General features: G+C 43.5%; 1 protein-coding gene across 1 annotated transcript in view; it reads right to left on the bottom strand.

Moving 5' to 3' along the window:
* Positions 1–20,280, bottom strand: part of anos1 (anosmin 1) — a 37,970-nt gene extending 17,690 nt beyond the window's left edge. The window contains exons 1-4 of the mRNA XM_030081486.1: positions 20,026–20,280; positions 14,058–14,105; positions 606–668; positions 75–297 (exon numbers count right to left, since the gene is read on the bottom strand). Of these exons, the coding sequence (XP_029937346.1) occupies positions 75–297; positions 606–668; positions 14,058–14,105; positions 20,026–20,235 (544 nt within the window). The 5' untranslated portion in view covers positions 20,236–20,280. The remainder of the gene's footprint in view (positions 1–74; positions 298–605; positions 669–14,057; positions 14,106–20,025) is intronic.
* Between the last annotated feature and the right edge of the window lie 591 nt (positions 20,281–20,871).

Here is a 20,871-nt window from a genome sequence, read left to right as displayed (position 1 = left end):
TGCAGGAATTGCAAAAACAAATTTTGGCATTCCCATTTCACTGTTAGTCATTCTAACAAGGCCTGTGGCATTACCTTTATAGAGATTCTTGGGTAGCTGGCAGGTGTGGCCACAGCCATTGGAGCAGCACTTTTTGACAGCTGAACACTCTCCATCCTCCTCACAGCTCTCCACACAGGCTGCTGCAAAGCCACTGGCCTTCTCTGGGGCGGGGCATTCGCCCTGCTTCACTCCCTCTACCGACTTGAGGAACTCGCAGCTCGTCAGACACTCGTAGTGCTTCTTGGGAAAGAGGGGCTAAGGGCAGGGAGAAGAGGAGGGGAGGAAAAATGTATGTCAGATTACTTTTGACTCTCAGCCTGCCAGGGTGCTCGGTGAGCTAACAGGGATTGCCCTGTTTACATTTCAGCTCATGACTCTTTGGAGTGGTGAGTAAATTACACAGCTTTGATTCAACCTTACAGAGAGTTCCATTAGTCTACAGAAAAAAGAGTCACTTCACACTCCTCTCATAGTTTCCCCTTATTGAATTTTCCCACTGAGTATGAAGAGCTCAAACACTTGAGCACTCTGAGGCAACCATGGTATTTGTGGTGGTGACATACCTCGCATAAATCCTGGCACTGATTTTCCTTCAGGTCCCAGGATTCCTTGCAGGGCTCCAGGCACTGTGAAAAGGAGAAGGGTGTCAGTTGTTCAAAGAAGCAGCCACATCAAAGAGCCGCCGCTCTGGAGATGGTGCTCTCTGTGCTCTAACACTGCCTGCCTGACAGGCACCTCACTCAGCCATTTCCCCTGTACATTCACTACAATAACCATTCACACCTCTTTCTTGCAGATGCCCCATATACCTTCAAAGAACATAAACAGTCCTCAACAAAAGTAGACATGGGCTAAAGGGTTTGTCGCTTGTGTACAGAAACCAGCACACCATTGCCCTGTCTCTACAAATCTACTGATGCTGGGATTTGTCTGGTGCTGCCCTGACAGATTCCTCCCTCAGTGCCTCAGCACTACATACCCCCTATACCCACTGCACCCAATCTGCTGCAGCGTCTCCCCCTCCTCCTCTTTCAGCTCATAGCTGGACCTTATACAGTCTGGCACTGGCACCAAACCCCCTTCAGCTGTACCACGTTGAGCAGAGAGAGAGCTTAATAGATGATACACCCAGTTTAATGTTCTTGGGATTCCCTTTTCAAACACGTGGAACTTATTTACTGCATGTTTGGCACAGGCACAGGATGAAAGCAAAGCCTCGGAGTTCGTGCACCTCAAAGTCATTTTGCCCAACCTAATGGATGATAAAATTGAAAATGAAAATTTACCAATCTACTCAAAGTCTTCTTGCTGTAAATACAAAAAACTCACCCTCAACAAATCAAACTCAATAAAGCTGAATGTAATAAAACACCAATGTTCATGCATGTCCAATGGAATCAGGCAGATGTCACCGCGGTGAAGGGCATGTGTTTAGATGGGACTAAGAGAAGCTATGGGCTTATGTGCTCCCACTGCTGGCCGCCAAGAGAGCCAGTGTGAAAGGAGAGGAGTGAGCCCCCGCAGTCAAACCACCACTAGGCTGCTTCTGTGTTGCACTGGGAGCGGCCCAAACCACACCAACCAGAGACCTGCCAAAGTCACTCATTCAGCTCCATTCAATTCAGCCTCCTGCACCAGCTACAGTACAGTGCGGAGGCAATGCACAGCAGTAAACTTTCAACAGACTCCCCCACATTTTTCATCTGGGAAAGTCTAATATGTTGGTCAGTGGGAGGGGGGGCATCTATGATAGAGTAGATATGGAGAGCTGCCATCAGAGCAGCAATAAGAGCAGGAGTGTTTCTCAGCTAAACTTCTGGCCACAAAGTGACTCAATCTCCCGAGAGTAGAATATCACAGCGAAATGCAATGTTATGTAAGGCACACTACTGTTAGTACATAATGCACCCACATCTCAGCAGTTGAGTAAGGATGGCTAGAGAGTGTGTTAAATGCAATGTTGATGTAAGAAATTTCACATTGCAGCCTGGGAGCCAAAGCGTTATTTATGAATCTTTAATTTGCTCATTAGCTAGCTCTGTCGTTATTATGCCATCGCCAGTGAAAAGTTTATTTGCATTTTATGGAGTGTGGTGGACGGGCACATGATGAAACATAAACCTGGCTTCTGGAAGAGCATGCTGCAATCAGTACCATGCACTCGCCTGCCAGCTCTCAATTACACTCTGCTCGGTTTCCCTGTCAGCGCTCTGCTTCCTTTCGGCTCCTGAAGGAGCACTATCTGGATGCCTAAGTGTTAATCAGCCGGCTCTTCAGTACAGAAAGGGTGATGTTGTTGCCGAAGGAGAGGTATTTTCTTAATTACTTCATAGGAACATACATCTCTCCAGAGATATAAAGTGAGGTGCCAGAGTGAACATTGGACACCTCGGAGGAAAAGCACTGAGTTATGACATTCGACAGATCCAAAAGAAACGAGTGCGGATTCTACAGCGTGGATCAGGTAAAACCACTGTAACACTTTTAAAGAGGTCTGGGATGATATACGAGCAAAAATGCAAAGTCCAAAGAGTGTCTCACAGTCCACAGGGTCTTTGGAGTTTATTGTCCTCTGCTATTAATAATATTGTAACCTCATGATATCATTACTTCTGGTCTCAATTGAGTCCGCTGAGGTATCGCCTGTGGCAGTAAATGGGCAGTAGCAACAGCGTCAGCACCCAACTTCTCACAAGCACCGGGCTGGAACAATGAGGTGTTGAGGCAATGACTTGTGCTGCACCAGAGTGTCTAAAGGAAATTCTTCCAGCAGACGCACATGCTAAAGCCCCCAAATCCCTTCTACAAATCACTGAACATACACACATAAGCCTGGGGATCAAGCTCATTTTCCTCATTGAAAGATCTTGTGTGCATGGGATGAATGCATTCCAATGGCTTTTCTTTAAGGATGGGTCTTTTTCTGGTTCACCACAATCACAGCTATATGGAAAGTGAAAATAGAATCACAGTTACCCCGAGATGCTCAAGTTTGCGTGCCAAGCAGCATGAATTAAGACAGCACACTGCGTACTGGGGAGATTGCAACACAGATTAGAATGTTGGCTGTGTTTTTAGTGATGTCTGACACACTCCGTCTGTTTTATTAACTCTTAGGGGCAGAGGTTTTCATATAACAAAAATGGCCAGACTGCTAACAAGAACAGGAAGAACGAATGGGATAACTTAAAGAGTTCAGAGTGGGATAGTTCTTTTTGCTGAATGACTGGAATGGCCATAAAAGGTAATTATTTCAAAAACCACAAAAAAAAAAAAAAAAAAAAAAAAAAAAAAAAAAGATGATCATTGGCAGTGCGAGCTCTTTGCAGGTGTGCTGATAGCTAACAATCTGTCAACGTTGCTCCCCAGCCACACCCACAACCTGACATTTAAGTAGGGAAAAGGAGGTCCGACGACAGATGTCTCGCCAAAGCAAATACGACGGTTGTATATAATTACAAAGGTGCTCTCATCAATCACAGGCCCGATTCTTATTTACACAGTTTGGTGCTGAATCCAAAAAAACATCACCTGCTGGGAGTCTTCTGTCAAAAGCAGGGTTTCGACAAGGAGATCTCTTCGGAAAAAAAACAATGTGGAACTCAAGTATGGAACATAATTGGGCTGGACATAGTGTGTCTGCTTAGCTTGGGTGCCAGCCTATGGTTGTCCTTCAAGCGAATCTTTCAGGCTGGCAATAGAACTACCATCTGTTTGACTAGTAAGAGCAACGCATGTCATTATCCTATGAGTTGTTAACATATTTCTGTACAAATTTCAACAAAAAGATGTCAAATGGTTTTGCTCTCAGATGTAAACAAGAGCATGGGCTGTTTCTATGGACTTGAGCTGTTAGTTAGCAGTCGTTCAACAAAAGCATTTGTAGCGCTGATCGGCCCTTTGTCTTCTTATCGTCCTCCCCAATAGTGACACATTCTGCATGGTTAAGAAGCACCATCCGTAGGGGTCTTTCACTCCACATTTCACGCTGTAATAAAACGCAGCAGTTGTTACTCTGGGGGACCCTGAAAGGCATTCTGTGGGGCCGATGAGAGAGTCAGGCTGAATGGCAGCCAATGCCACAGCCCGTCTTCACTTTGTCACGGCTAGGACGAAGCAGAGGGGAGGTGGGTGGGGGGCAAAGTGGGGGAGGAGAGGCAAGGGAGCAAGAGGAAGCGGGAAGGGATGGCTGTGCATCGCCCAACTCTCTCTTTTCCTCTGTAGTTGAGGCATGGTTATCTCCATCCATCGTAAAAAACTCTCACTCCCCCAAGGGACTCACTGGAACAACATAAACTATGAGAGAAGTGTATGTATAAAATGTCACAGAAGTGTTTTGTTTCAGTTAATGAAGCATGAACTGCTACCAGTCAAGACTGCTCCAGGCTTGACAATACACAATGTAGACATAATAAAAGATGGAGCATAATTCATACTAACACAGATGACATTTTCCCATATCGCTTAGGCATATTTGTACAGTCATGGGCAGATGACTGTACACTGAGTGACTTTAGCGTGACAGCTATGACTGATATTGTTATTTTGCAGATGCTCAAATTTGTAAAACACAAAATTATGGGCTGTTACTACTTGTGGCTATCTGTGCTTTTGCTGTACCCACAGCTTTTGCTCAAATGTCACCTGGGAGCCCCGTGGAAAGTTTTCTCTCTATCATCATTCCAGAATATAATTGATGATCCTGGGTGGTGAACCTATTGATCCCGGCCCCAAAAGTTCAACGGTGCCAGTAGATATTTACAAGATGCCTTTGTTGCCCCTAGGAGGGAGAAGAGGGCACCCTGCTACTCTGGGAGAGTCAGATATGGAGGAATCTCTGTTGTTGATCACACACAGTAAATCTCACCTCCTATCTCATTGAGTTATGACTATTTTCTGCTGCCCTGGCGCTTTTCACGCTCCCGATGACCAAACTCAATTACTCCGGTAGCTCTCAGCTTGCTGCTCATATCTATCGACCCATCCAGGGGCTAGACTCCAGGCCTTACTCTCTCCTTCGCAGCGACACACATTTACTCCCATCTGCCCCGTGTATTCACTCACTTCTCTCACTCTATTTCACTTTTATTTCCCAGTCGTCTCCTCACTCTACTCCCCAGTCTCTTCTCATTTCTTATTGCTTCTCTCCGCTCATTTCTTTTTTCTAGGACTTTCATGCTGTCTCACCCTCACTTTCCCTCCGTTTCACTCTCACCCCTTCTCTTTCTCTAGCCCGGTTCTCAAAGGAAAGCCACTATGAGGACCATTAGTCTTGATGGTTTTCCTGTCTTCCCCCACATTCTCCTTCATTCTCATTCACAGCACAGGCTCTACTTCAAACTGCATTAAAGAATTCAAAGTCAGCTTGATTTCCATCCGAATCCATATTCAAGTCAAGCCTTTTATTTCAACCATGTCCTTAAAATCTTACAGAAAAAAAGGGAATTGCGTGACATGCCTGAAATTACAAAAAAAAGAAGAGGATATTCTGCTTCATAGTTGCTTCTCCACTGATACCCGCTGGGACTATCATTACAGGCTGAATTTAGTATGTCCAAAGTTGAAACATATTTCATCAACTGCTGGAGCTGTGATCTGAATAAGTATAAAATCATATGCTATTAATGCTTTCCAATATGTCTCTGACTTGCCATTAAGTTTCACAGTCCTATAAAAATGGACCAAATAAATCAGCAAGAAGATACTCCTTCCTGAGCTGCCGTAAAGTAGAGTCAATATTTCATCAACCTTATGCGACCTTATGGTGTTTAAAGTTCACGGTGTATCATGTTTTGTCTTCCTGCCCTGCCGTAAACCAGCACAGGTGTGTGTTGAGGACAGTGGGGTGGATCAGGTAGATCAAAAAGACGTATTAACAGCGCGCTGACTTGTGATGTGAGTCTGCAACTCTATATTCAGGGCGCAAACACAGACACGCACACTTATTTTTGGAAAGTATTGCTAAGTATTAGGCATGGTCTTGCTCTGAGCAGCAGAAGATGAACAAATTTCTACTAAAGTGGTTACTGTGGGTTTTTTTTTTTTATATTTTGATATGAGTCTGCAAAATATTGGGAAACTGACACGGTTCACTGTGTCAGAGGAGGATGTACTACACCAAGGGATAGGAAGACGACAGATACAGCATGTTAGTGTCTCTGGGCTTTGTTTGCTCTCTGTGCTGATTAACTGGATGTACATGACACCCATGTGGCAGATAATCCATGACTGTAGCAACTGGTACCGTCTGCCCTCTTCCCTCCTTCTCTCCCTCGATTTAATCGCCATCTGACTCAGAAAATCCTCTGTTGAATGGGTTCATAGCACGAAACACAACATGCCAACCTCTCTCTCTCTCTCTCTCTCTCTCTCTCTCTCTCTCTCTCTCTCTCTCACAGACACACACACACACACACACACACACACACACACACACAGACACAGACGCACACACACAGACAAATACAGTATATCTGTGTTTATTACTGCCATAGCCTGCCTGAGGAGGGACAAGCTGTCTGCTATTGCAATTCAACATCAGCATCCTGTAACGGCTAAGAAAAAAATCCCAAATTTTCCATGTGATTTTGACCATGTCAGCTGGCAATTACTGTCAAAAAATGTAAAAATTGGAAATCGAGTTACTACAGGATACAGACACTTGCTCTATTTATACCATTTGAGCAACCCATCAACAACATCTTTTATAAGGACAGTTTCTGCGGTTTGCTGTCAAGTTCAAGCTGTCAAAACAGAAAGTCTGCTTCATGACTGCAGTCAGTATAGGGCATAACATAAGTAATAGGGTAATAAAAGGTACAATTATAATAATTAATTCAAACTGAGATTGACACTGACTTCTTCCAATTTCTCTTACACAAATAATGATATTTTCCAAATCTCTGCATACTTTACAACCTTGAGGGGGAGTATGCTGTGAATGTTTCCACTGTCATAATTCTTGTTTACAACCAACTAAAACAGTGTACTATTACAGTTCTAATGGGCAGAAATGAAATGTAGACAGCTGAAGACTTTCTATTTTGCTTTTCAAATTGGGCTAGGAGATGGTGAGTAACCTAGCAGGTGGTGTCACAGACATTCTTTGAGTATCACTTTAATTATTAATTTAAATGCAGTTGAGGGCGCAGACAACAAAGAGCTGAAGAGGAATAGCTCGGCAGAAAGAGAGAAGGAAAAGGGGAGGAGCAGGAGGGGCAGTCCATGAATTATACATATACCCCACAATCAGAGGTGCCTGCCTTATTTATGAGCAAAAAACCCACACAGCTTTGCCAGAATTGAGCTTTGTCTGCTGTGGAATGCAATAGCAGTTCACTTAATACTTAATGACTCTGAAGTTTCACCCAGACACCTACACACTGCTGCCCCCTCCTCTTTGAGGGCTCCTACTCTTACAGGTCCCCTGCCATCTCCTCTGGTTATGTTATGAAGCAACAAGAGTCAAAATTACAGTGGCTGTAACAAGAGCCTCAGTTATCACCTTCTTCTGGGCTCAGTTTACATTTCATGACAATTAGACTCAACAGGATGTATCCATCATGTGGGGTCAGATTTGAGATAAGGGGGCCAGTGGGCCTTTCTCTGTGACGTGGCCTGGGAAAGCCAAGCCCCTCTCCGCTGTCCCTTAAAAGCCGTGTCATTCTGCTCAACATCTCTGATTTACTGTATTCACTCCCACATGGCCTCGCCATCAGCGATGACATTAACTGCCATAATGTCATAATGACAGACGCGTGAAAGCAGAGCTGAAAATGGGATCATATGATAACATGCTTTCCCAGCGCCAAAGCCATTTATTTAAACTTCCTATACAACATGATTTAAAGCTCATATTTTTTTTTTCCCACACAAGAAGACGATAAATGCATTTCTGTTTTGACAATGTCATCCTTTGAGGATTGAGGAGGTAGTAAACAAGCTAAGGGGGTTTAGGCTCGGCTGACATGTTCCTGCTGTGGCCACTCAAGCCGTCTCAATCCCTCCTCGTCTCAAGCAAAATGGGGTCGATTTGAAACCTGGGGTTTCTGCCACAATGTAGGCCAACAACGTGTAGAACATGACAAGCCTTTGAGGGGAGGAAAGCTGTCCTAATCCTATGCTGCAGAGAGTCACATTCCACCACTATCTGCTCTTGTTTATTTGAGTTTGAGGAACACTTCAAATCCACTAATCCCACTCACCCTCTCCAGTTCCCACCAGCAGTTACACCAGTGGTCTGCTGACCCTCTTTGAATTGTAACATCTCTAGCTTGAGAAAAGACAAACAACCCAATTATAACATGTACTTCAACTTTGAAAAAGTGATGATTTATGACCACTGTATGCGTTTCGGTTCTACTGTAGCACAAAGATAGGCTTCACAACGGGGCCATAGGGCAAAGTGAGGGCTCAGAGCTTTGGATTAACACTTGCGTGGATATTAAGGATCAAAACAGATCTAAACACCAAATGACTAGAGTTTTCTCTCCATATATGTGCAGTCTTAGAAAATCCTGACTGTAAATTACTGTGCTGAAATACTGACCTCCAGGTCAAATGTTAGGAGGGCTGTCGATCATTGACACACATTCTGGTTATCCATCCCTCTAACACTGTCACAGACAATCTTTGGGATTTAATTGCAAGATGCAGCAGCTTTGAGTGTAACTGGAATAAATTGATAAGCTGTCATCTGCTAAGGACATCAGCTTTAGGACTCTTACATTCTAATCTTCCCTTGTCCAATGAGGCTGTTGGCAAGATCAGTTCGGTGATAAAACAATAACATAGACCACAATAAATGCCACAGATCAGCTTGAACCAGTGGTTTATCAAAGCAAGAGCAGGAACGCCTCGTCAGGTTAGGAGAGGACAACAATATGAAGAGAGAACTAAAGCTAGGAGTTGAGCAATTCGGCCTGTATATCCTGAGAACGGGAATAAACACTTGGATGAGAGCAGATTGTCTGTGTGACTGGTCATTATTAAAAAAGGGATTTTACAGCAGCTTTGATTACAATAATCCTTCATGAGAAGCAAATCCCATCTGACAGGCAGAGGGTGTGAAATCAGGCTATCTGTGAAAGCTTGATTGTCTTGGAAAATAAATGGCCACTATTCAAAACGGGCCTGTGCTGTTGTAGGATCAATAAAAACACCAGCTGATGATGCTTGTCTATCAGAGCTGTGATAGATGAACCTGATTATATATCTCGCATTTTTCTTGATGCGTGCCTGATTTAACACAGCCCATAGCCCACATCGCACGTTGGACGGACAGCAGCTATAGATATGAACTGCCACCGCTTATGCTTTTCAGGCCCGTCTCCTGGGTCTTTTGGTCTTGCTGTGGGGGTTTTCACTCCGTGCCACCCACCATGTGAATAATGAGCTCCACAGATAGCAGCCAATGAAGCGACCCCTCCTTTAGCCAATGAAACTTAACAACCATGTCCAGATCAGGTCCTTCCTGCTGGGACTGACCAGCCCCGATTCACACTCCTCCACCACCCACACACATTCACACAAACAACACACAAACACACACATATACACACACGCATCGCCTCAAACTAGATAAACACAAGCTTCAGAGGAACTGTGCCGGTGTATCTTTAGCTGATCTTTTGAACCTGAGCACAGCTAACTTGGGGTGGTAACTTCGCCAGTAAACCAGGAACAAATGAAATCTGAATATATGTTGAAATAGGACTGGCTGTGTACGGTCTGCTTTAGCAGTTAAACTGACAGCAAAACCAGACAGTGCCGACTTGACAGTGATTTCCACTCCGGCGTGCTTTGAGGTATTGGAGCTGGTGGTGTGGCCTGCCGTCCGTCAGGAAAGAGCAGGGTGTTGAGACGAACGTCTGGCCTCAACATGACCAAAAGGCGCTTTGAAGTCTGACCAAGCGCACAACAATCCCAGCCATGCCCCGCCATAAACCTTCCAACCAGCACCTACTTTATCAGATCTTTTCAACGTGCCTCTAAATATACTACCCACCGTCAAAGACAAAGAGGACCACACAAAGGCCCTAGTAAACTCTTCCAGCTTATAGCCAATGAGGAGAGTGATTTTTTTCCCCCCTTCGCATATGTTGCTATCTGTCTTTTGAATAAGGATGAATGCATATTCAAGACTGCGCCAGCGCTACCAATTTAATTTTATTGGACTGACTGACCCAGAAAAACACTACTGTCGGGGAAGTTTGACCATTTTATTTTGGCGTGAGAAAATGAGGGGGTTGGGAGGGGGGTTGACAGCGGGCTTTGAAAGACACTTTTGAATGAGAGACATAGTAGCATTCCAATGATTGTTATTCAGGCAAACCTCCCTAAAGCTTCCTACATGTAAAGACCAAGACGCATGTATTCCAAAAGAGTAAACACTCCTTAATCTCATTCTGGTATGTGTAACTCAGGGTGTGATTGGTACGGGGGGGAAAAAAAGGAAGACTCAAAAGAAGCACCTGGGATATGTGTGAAAGACGTGCACGACTCATTGCCGTCAAATAGCAACCAGACAATGTTGCTTTCTAAAGGTTGTCCTCTGGGAAGCTCCTGATAAACCAAGAACAGGGATGTGGCAGGAACACAGAAATATAAGACCATGTCAACCACCATTAAGAGATATTATAGCAGAGATTGGTGGGTTTGATTTTCTTCAGCTTGTTGATCATCATTCTCGAATTCATTGAGAGACTGGTCTAATTGGAGGAAAGGTAAGCTGCATACTAAAGAGGATATTTGGTCTTCTATCTGCCAATAAGAAATAAATTAAGCTTTCTCATTCAGCAATTCTGAATCATGGGCATGTGACAGTTGCTCTCCACAGGCCAACTTAACAAGGCATAATGCATAGGTCCTTTCTTCTCCTCCATCTCTGAGAGCAGTTTGAGTAAGGAAGTGTGCTGCTTTTGTTGCAGACCGGCATTTACGCTGCCTTAAGTCAATCCTAGCATTTGATTTGGAGCCTGGATCACACCCTTGAGGAAGGCAACCCTGTTAATATCAGCCATGCTCTGAATGTTTAAAGCCTCTTGGCTGCTTCGGCGTGCTCTCTGATGCACAGGCACAAACTCTATTTTCTTTGCACCAGCAGAAAGAGAGAACGCCCTGTAGTTTTTAAACTTTCAGGGAACACATCCAAACTCCTCAAGTGGGAAGCTCTAACAGTAGACAGGCAAAATGACAATAGCTCATAGAAATGCCTGCTGCCTATTCTCCTGGCGTCTCTCTGCTGAATGGAGTTTGTCTGCTGGGTGGCTGGGCTGCTGGTCCTATGCTATGGCATGATAATGACTCTCTCCAAACGCCACCTCGCTCCGCTCTGGAGAGAGGGCAAGCAGGTTAATTACCATGACAATGGGGAAACTGAGAGCGGGGCCGACTCTGGACACTGCATGCGAGATGGCCACGATAACTTCCTCATCTCAAATGGAAACAGGAGGCTTTGATTTCCTCAAAATGCAGACAGATTGACGGGGTCACAGCATCTTTGTCTAAATTATTAAGCAGCCCCATATTATCGTCACAGGCAGGGACTTCTCTATGGCTCTTTAACAGAGCCTTGGGTGGACAGTGGTAGGACACACACAGGGTGTACCCGACAACACTCTGTAGGAGCCACTGCCTTTGTCTCTCTGTTTGACTGTGTGCTGTTCATGAAGTGAAGAGGCTAATCAGAGGCTGTAGAGCCATTCACTGGGAGCCACTGTACAGCATGGGCCCATTTGGTACGATTGTTAGAGCTGCCACAATAGCGCAGTGTTTTGACAAACACACAGCCCCTAAGTGCACACTCAAGTCAATGATGTGAATGTGAAGTGTGATAATGTTTGCTGCCGAAACATTGACATCCAGCCCCAGATTAAACCTCAGTGCCATGCCATGACCTAAAAGCATGTGTAGATCCTGAATGAGAAGTTATTAGCTTGGCTACAATAAAATTCATGGGAGACCTCTTGAAACTATATGGAACAGCAAAATAGCATAGCACTGCAATATTAACGCATTATTACTTTTTAAGAGTTTACATCAAATCCAGCCTCATTTAAATCATAGCCTCCGAGTAGGATAAGAAGTGCAAACTGACATGCTTGTTAGAGGAGAGAGAACAAGAAGTCTATTAAAAAAAATCTGACATTCGCAGAGTTTCAGCAATGTTAGCCGGTTGATTATGAAAACAGTATGCTGTGCTTGGACTTGCAGCCAGCAAAAGCCTTTTCAAACATAAAACTCTGATGAATGACTGGGGAACGACTAGTGCCAAGAACCAATGTTGGCCATCACAGTGGAAAGGAGCGAAACAAGTTGCACTGCATTATGCTCCAAACAAAGGAGATACCTATACATCGACCTTAAACCCAGATTCAAACTGGCCACAGATGGGCGAAGAAATTCAAAAAATGTCACCTTCTTCCACTGAGAAAAAAACAATTCCACTTTTGTTACATATTTAACAAGCAACATTGTGAAGCTTTATTGTGCTTTTGCCAAGAGGTTCTTATAAATTATCCCATGCTGTTTCATATGCCTTAGCCATGAGTAATCAAATCACATTAAAAATGGAATGGAATGGTCAGGCATACAATTTACATACAGATTAAGACAAATCCACTGACATGACAGGGAAAACCACATTGTAAAATATGCATAAGGTAAGATAAAGTAAATTACCTATTTATTCCAAAAATTTAATAGGAAGAATGGAGCACAATGGCTCTGCTGTATCGCTGGCATGTTCCTCTAATTACAGCCGCTACAGAAATTACTTGAATATCAAAAAGAAACAGAAAGAGTACAGAAAGAGTAATTTCATGAGGCCGTGAACACTAGACTTTGATTGTGATTAATCTGTAGAACAAATCCGAGGCCGTGTTAAATCAGCATAAAAAAAAAAAATACAGCCACTCCAAATTTTTCAGAATTTCTAATTAATCATCATTTGCAATTCCGTGATTGGCCCAAATGTTCAGCATGCACTCCTTGTGAGTAAACCACAGTCCTCAGACACTTCAAGGAGCATGATTGATGCTACATCTCTCAATTAAACAGTGTGAGAAACACAAACATCCACGCAAGACTATTTGTTTTTATAACTGCACACCATGCCAACTGGAAAAAAAAAAAAAAAAAAAAAAACTTATAGTAAATACAGACAGGAATTAGAGCCAATTTGTCATCACCGTGGCAATAACACACTTCCTGTATATTATTCAGACAAGTTTTTATACTGTGAAGGAAAACACGGGAGAGAGGAAAAGCAAACAGAGACATGGTGTCATGAAAGGGAAAACCGTAAACATACACATAACTATTGTTTACTTCTTGTCCTATTTTGAGTCGTCACAGGCCAGTTTGTGTGTCTGCGTATGAGAAGATGAGAGACTCTGACAGCTACACAGAGAATTGTTCAGATTTTTGCTCTGGACCAGGACTTGGAAGATCAGCTAGGGTGTCATCCTTCCTGTTTGAGCTCCATAGCGTTCTCTGTCTACAGTCGGCACAGCACAACTCTGAGGGCCTTGTCAACAGCTCCAGAAGAAGTTGATAGAATATGTCAGCGCCATCTTTTCATAGGAGCTGTCAACACCAGCTTTGTATCAACCTTCTTTGGGACAGGGCACGAAATACAAACAAGCCCTGCGGGAAGCGCTCCGTAATGCATCCTACTGAGAATTCCAAATGACAGGACTGGAAATAATCACGCTTTGTTTTTATAAATCAGCAGGCAGTAAACTTATTTATATCTTATCTAACTGTATGGCATTTGCGAGGCGCACACAGATGAAGCAGAAAACAATCTAGGAGGAACTACCTGAAAATCAAGAGGGCCTGTCTATTGATGGGCTATGCACCCGGCTCTCCAAGTGAGGTGATACTTAAAGGCGTGATAAAACTAGTCCTGTCGTGACTAGTCTACTTTGTGCAGTATTATCCTCTGGTAATGAGACATGCATGTGTCATGGGTCTTGTTCGTGAAAAAAAAAAAAAAAAAGGAGTTACATTACCTTGGAGCACTGCTTGTGATTCTGGCACCACACCAAGGATCCATTATTCTGTAGGAGAAAAGAAAAAAAGGGCCATGAGTCACAAATTGTGAGTCATTATTTGACATTTTGTTGAAACTACATTTACAATAATCAATTTTTCCCATTGAATGTATTGTGAAATCCAATCTCTCCCAACACAATGCATCTAACTACCACTTTCTGATAGTCTTAGCCTATTATGATGAAAAATAATCTTAGCACTGACACCTCATGAATTTCACTGAGCGACGTTGAGTCAGTTTTGTATGCAGAGGGTGTGTAACATAAGCAGGAAAGTGGGGTCACAGCGTCAGGGCCAGGGAAGACCTCTGGTCAGTTTCAGCAGAGCATGGTGACCTCAGCTTTTCTGAGGACCTGTTTGATCTGTCGACAGACTTCCCCGAGGTCACTGAAGCAGGAACCTATGTCAGCACTCCTATGTAGACAGCAGATACCACCAATTTCCTCTAATTGCTGTCGAAGTGCCACCTTCTGCGTTCAAGCGAGGCAAACATTTGGTCCTAATTGTGCTGCGTATTTATAATACGTCTGTGTGTAAACATGAAGAGTCATTGGGCGAAGGACCAGGGGAGTAAATGGCTCGTGCAAGTGGCCATTTCCTGAATTTTAATGGAGCAAAGAATTATTCTGTCATTCTTTGAAAACAAAACGGAGCTTGGATGGCAAGTGCAAGGCTAGTGCTCCAGACAATTTGACCGCATGATCAACATAAAACGCAACAAAATGCTAGATTGTGCTTTTTCTTTCAAAGCAGCAACGTCAGGTGCTTGTTTCATGTCTCGGGTTGACGTTCTTCAAGGAAACAGTGAATAACTGCAAAATCCAAGAGCAGAGAAAGATGAATGATTCTCAGCTGAGGCACCGAGTTGAAAATTCCAGTAACAAACGTGTACAAGAAGAACTGAACGGTAATTCTAGTCCGGGTTAGCCCTGGATCTGAGCTTTAACCTCAGATGTTCTTGGTGCAGCATATTGGAGCAATGAGGTAGGTAGAATACGGCCAAACTTTAGGAGTCTGCAGTCTGCTTAAATTCAATGTCAAGTTCAAAGCCTTTTCCAACAATGTAATCCAGAAGAAATTTCCCATGAGACCTCAGGAGAGAACTTATCATTAAAGAGTTTAATTTGACATCCAGTACCAGTAAGTGCTATGCTTTCGGTGTCAAGGATAACGGTCAGACAGCTTCAAAGGAATTCATGATTGCATGATCACGTCTAATACAGAAGAATGGCTCCCACAAAAAGATGCAGATGATGACGCAAAATACATAAGGTCTGACTACTCTTGACACAAGTAAAAACTGTTTGTTATTATAGGAAACCATTTATGGGTGGTTACTTGGCTGAAGTTGTGGTGCACAGTTGAGTGTTGCGTGCATCAGCAGGTTTTATACCTTTATGAGGGTGTGAAAAAAAGAGCACGTTCTCTATTTGACGCATATTGATCACAACATGAATGACTGCCCCCACTAGTACATAATCAATGCTATTTTGAAGGTAATGCTGTACTGTATCACATGATTAAAATGCCTGTTAAGTGCGCTTACATATGAAAAATTATAAATCAAAAGTAAGCCACACCCCACACTGGTGACACCCAGTAAATAAAGCCTTGACATTTCCATTGGCAGCCAGTCCTTCAGGATAATTTATACAGATTGTCACAACTCTAGCCCATGTCCTAAATCACCAGTCTTGTTTTTGACACCTTTCCTCACCCATCCATCAGCTGCGACAGGCTCAGATCCACAGAGGAGCTAATTTTGCTGTGTGACAGCATCCCTGCAGCAGAGATGCTCGGTAGGATGTTGCCCCAGCTGTCCAGGCCTGACCCCACCATGTCAGGGACCAATGGGGAATAATTATAGGTCAGGACTTCATCCCTTTGACTCACCAGGACATTCTTCAGCAGGCGGAACATTATGCAGTCCTGAGGACTGTCAAGGACTCCAGTGAATGAATGCTTTCCAGATATCCTCCTCTGTAACCTGGGTTGCCTTTGCAGAGAAGGACCCAGACAGCACACTTTGACTGCGTGTGACTAAGACAAGCTCACCACTTTTTGAGTGACACTGGTGGAGCCACGCAAACAGGAGATTCATCCCAGAGATATATTATGGCTTGTGTCAGCTGAGAAGTTAGAGCAGGTGGCCAGAGGCATGTTGTATTGTCTAGACATCTGAGAGGAGCATGGACAAACCCTTTTACCTTTGAGGACGGCATTCCTCCTTTTGAAAAAGGAAATCTTTTGATTCCTAAAGGCCACTGATTGGGAATACACCAACCTTGGTTTGCTCTGATGAGCTGCTTCTGAATGCAGTCGTGCCAATAAATACCTAGCACACGACTACTCTGAGCATTTCTGTAGAGAAAATAGAGTTGGCCTATGACTCCTTGTACATTTCTGGCCAAGCTGAGAGACAGGACTTCAGAGCACAAAGCGGTGTCCCTGTGTGTCCTTCAGCAGTTCAGGGGTACTCAGCCAACACCAAAATAACTAATCCTCAAGGGCAAATATCTAGCACTAAAATAAAGGCCCGCAAGATTTAGGCCCTGACTAGAGTGGGTGTGAGGTCTGTGATCATTCTGCTCATAAATTATTCACTTGATATGAATTATTTGATAGGGGCAATGAAAGTGAGCTAATGTGCTCAGCTCAGATCCAACGTTAACATGAAAGGGTGTTTTATCAATTTCAAACAACGACGGTGTAAAGTTGTCTCCAGTTAGGAATGAGGGCTATTTGTCAGAGGAGGTAGTTCAGGGTGTAGCAGCACTGAGAGCACTGAGATTTACAGACAGGACTGTCATGGTTAAAAAGCATTTACAGGGAGGTGAGGCCAAGCTACATAGACCCCTATTCATCCGCTGTCTTCACTAATGAAAAACTCCACACATGAGACGAGCACTGGCTGCGGTTTGATTCCACCGCATGTTATTCAATATCAAAGGCAAAAACAAGGGGACACGGAAAAACTACTTTCCAATGTTTTTTCTTCCCTTTGCTGAAAACACAAATCTCACAAGTACCACACTTACACTTCACTGCACTGCACATTAGAAATGAATGACTGAATTTAAAATGGTCAAATTTTATGACCTAGAATGTAATAACAAGACCTCATGGACACACCTTGTTTTTGGCTTCACATGTCCCCACATAAATAATCCACTACAAGGCCGATGCTTTCAGAATGCATTAGTGAACAGAGCCCCCAGTTCACTCTTAATATTTTAAAGTGTCCAAGGCTAATATTTATGACTGGGTGTTCCCCTCTGTCTATTGTACTGTGGTGACAAGTTCCCCAAAAGTGGAGTAAAATGACAATAAATACATCTGTATTTGGAAATAGTATTACATTAATAAATCTAAAGCTGCCATAAATCTGACAAGCAATAGACTACCCGTGGGTTTTCCAACTCTGTAACTCCATGGTCTGTTTCCATTTCACACTAATTCATAATTGCGACAATTAAAACAAAGTCTCTGATTTGTCCTCTGATGCAGCCACATAAAAAGGACAGACGTGGGTGTTCATAGCAGCTGCAAGTGCTAAACTTCTCTCAATATCATTCCAGTATTCAGAGAGTGATCAAATTAAAAGCCAATATGAAAAACAGATTTTTAAATTCCAGCTGCAAAATGTGTTAGGAGGACAAATTGGCTCTGGAAGCACAATCCAAATAAGTAACAGTCCGTATAGATTACTTGATATTAAATATACACAGGGAAATATTAAATGAAAATCGCCTACAGTAGGCCAAAGTCCCCGCTTTGACATACAGCCGAGACTTTTCATTTCTATTAAAATGGAAACTGCTGTATGTCTTGGTTTCCTTATCGAGTATTAAATGACCCCTTAAGGATGAATGCTTTCCGAGTCGAATTAAGAGGTCTGCCGTCTCAACCATTTGAGTGGAGCACTGAGCTGCCTGCTGGCCCGTTGCTGTAATAAGATCTGGCCGATGAAGCAGATCCACCTGTAGGTTGTGCTGACTGAGCATGCTCCAGTGTTGTGGCAACAGTACATTAGAGCTTATCACATTTAGCACAATTGGGCCCCAGCATTTAGCAGGAAGGTGACCCCACTGGAGCAGCCCCGGTAGCTCAGTGTGTGCGCTCTCCATGTCTATGAGGTGTGATGCTGGCATTTGGTGGCAGGGCCAGGGGGCAGGGGGGGAGGAGAGCCATGTGTTTTTGCAGCTGACCAGACCCCCGCATTTCCACATGAAAGGCCTGTTGAGAGCACAGTGCATAAGACAGTCCTTGCAGAGTATCAACAATTGCCTTCTATTCTTAGACCCACAAGCTTGCTTCAAGCAACCCCCCAAAAAGCGTCCCTCTCTTTAAACACATGCCTCCCTCTCATTTTCTCCTCAACGAATACACCTGAGGTCAGCGTCAGACATTGTGGCTCTGCAGTCAATTATCCAGAGTAGACTATTAGCTGCTCATTAGAGGTGGGACTTCATCAATTACTTCTCCGTCTCCTTTGACTTCTCAGTGAGCTGGTGGCTGATTACATGCCCCAATTTTGCAATCCAATGCAGTGGAGATACTCTTGGAATTTTTCTTGAAACTAATCCTGGAGAAATATACCAGAAGACTTGCCAAGTTGTACTAAAAAAAGGAAAAAAGAAAGAAAAGAAAAACTAGATCAGTGGCTCTAAACTCTGATCCCCAAGATGCAGAGTACTGCTGGGTTTCCATTCTATCAGGTAGTTAATTTTATTTAACTGGATGTGCCCAGGTGTAAATCAAGTCCTTATTAGATGCCTAGAATAAAAAAAACAGCAGGAGTCTGGGTCCTGTGAACCAGAATAGAGAACCACTGCACTAAATTAATTAACACTCTCAAATGTGAAGTTAATAGATGTCAAAGTAGGAGACAATGCACTGTTTATTCATTATAGGCAATTACAGTTTTACATCACTTTACAATGTATCCTGACAATTAGGGATTCATTAATGCACCTAGTGACTGCAGAGAAAGAAAAGCCTTGCAAATGCAAATGAAGTGAGTAAAGAGACAGGCAGCAGATAGATAGCTGATGAAAAGGAGCAGAGGGTAGAAGGATCAGTGACCAGTCCTTTCTCTGGAGTCCTGGGAGAGAACAGTGTGTCCAGTGGAGGGTGAAAAACAACTTCTGACACCACATGCCAAATCACCCAAAGGACAAAGCTAATTCCTCAACAAATAACTTCAAACATGGACTGCATCACAACACGCTCTGTGGGAATACTGCTGAAGAATGTTTTGCCATGCATTTGAAAGGCAGTGGCTCCACTTAATGTGAGCCGAGTAAAGCCAGCCACAAAAACAAATGGGCAGCTGAAAGGTTCACTTCAAAACAACATCATAAGAGAGGTGAAGTCCATCATATTTATGCCCACAGAAAAGAATAATCCATCTTCAGGCACTCAGCAGAAATGAATTGAAATTATCCTCACTGGTGGAGTCTATAAAATGCCCTCATCATCTCTGTCTCAGTAATACTGCAATGTGTTAATCTTTTGTTGTTGTTGCATATAAAGGAGGCTGACTCAGGGCATGCCAGTAAAAATGTGTGGGAACTTATAGAAAGAAACTCAAACCATCATATATCGTGTATGTGTGTGGACATCTGCTGCAAAACATTTTTTATCTTGGTGACACTCTCCACTGGGAAAGGTCTAATCTCCCTGTCAATAATAATACCAGAGAGGAGAGAGAAGTGAGAAAGTATTTCAGCACCATTAGTGACCTGCTGCTGTCTGTTCACTGTGGGCACCAGGGAAACACTGATTATGATAAGAAGAACCGCCTGAACAGAGCACATATTCATTGATTAAATAATACAGCGGCAGGTTGATTTCTCAGCTGTGCTGGGATCCAAAAGGAGCAGACAGGCAGAAGTTTGCGGGACGGTGGCCACATGTTCCTACCTGGGAGTGCTTGAAAAAAGCAGAGATGCGAGTGATGTGCAGGCTGAGGCATCTCGAAGCGCATCTTGCTCGGTAAATACTGGCAGTGAAGAAAGAGTCGTCCTGCTTCCTCGCAGACACACTTCCCGGGGCTGTTAGCGCTATAATCCATAGACACAGGGTCACACACACGTTTAGGCTCCTGGAAAACATGGTCCGACGGTTGTGCATTTAATCCCTCCACAGATCGGACTGGGCTACACTGCGTGTGGACTCCGCCGGAGAAACTAAAGAAACTTCAATTATACACTGGGGAGGAGTCACGGGCTCTTGTGCCCCGCGATTGGAGGATCCCGCGGTGACTGACAGGCACGGTGGGTGTCTAGCAGGTAGACTACAGCACAGGGCAGCTCGCAGGCAAAAGCGTGGCCAGGTTATTCAGTGAGTAGGCCTATGAGGAGGAAGACAAGGGCTCATGTATGGACGGGGATCAGTGCCAGTAATTACAAAACATGTCATAAATGTAATAGAAACATAAATGGAAGCAGATTAGTGATTACTACAATGCGCTCACACACATAAGAGGGAATTATACCTAGTCGATAAGAGCCTATATCGAATAAAAAGAGCGTTGCATGCATTGTAAAATATCATTAAGTAAATTTAGATTTCATTAATTGTGCATTGTCAAACAACATAGGTAAGCAGTTACAACATGTTGGTGTCAATCACAGTCAATCACCTGGAGCAAGAATGAATGATTATGTAAGTTCATGTTAATGTCATTAAATATTATTTGTGTTTTCATAAGGCCATTCATGACAAATAGGTGCTGGAATTGTGTGAGATTAAAATAAATGAATACAT

Source organism: Myripristis murdjan, chromosome 21, assembly GCF_902150065.1.
Source record: "Myripristis murdjan chromosome 21, fMyrMur1.1, whole genome shotgun sequence".
In the NCBI taxonomy this organism is placed as follows: domain Eukaryota; kingdom Metazoa; phylum Chordata; class Actinopteri; order Holocentriformes; family Holocentridae; genus Myripristis; species Myripristis murdjan.
Note: the sequence above shows the minus strand (reverse complement) of the source record. Positions and strands in the feature narration are given on the sequence as shown.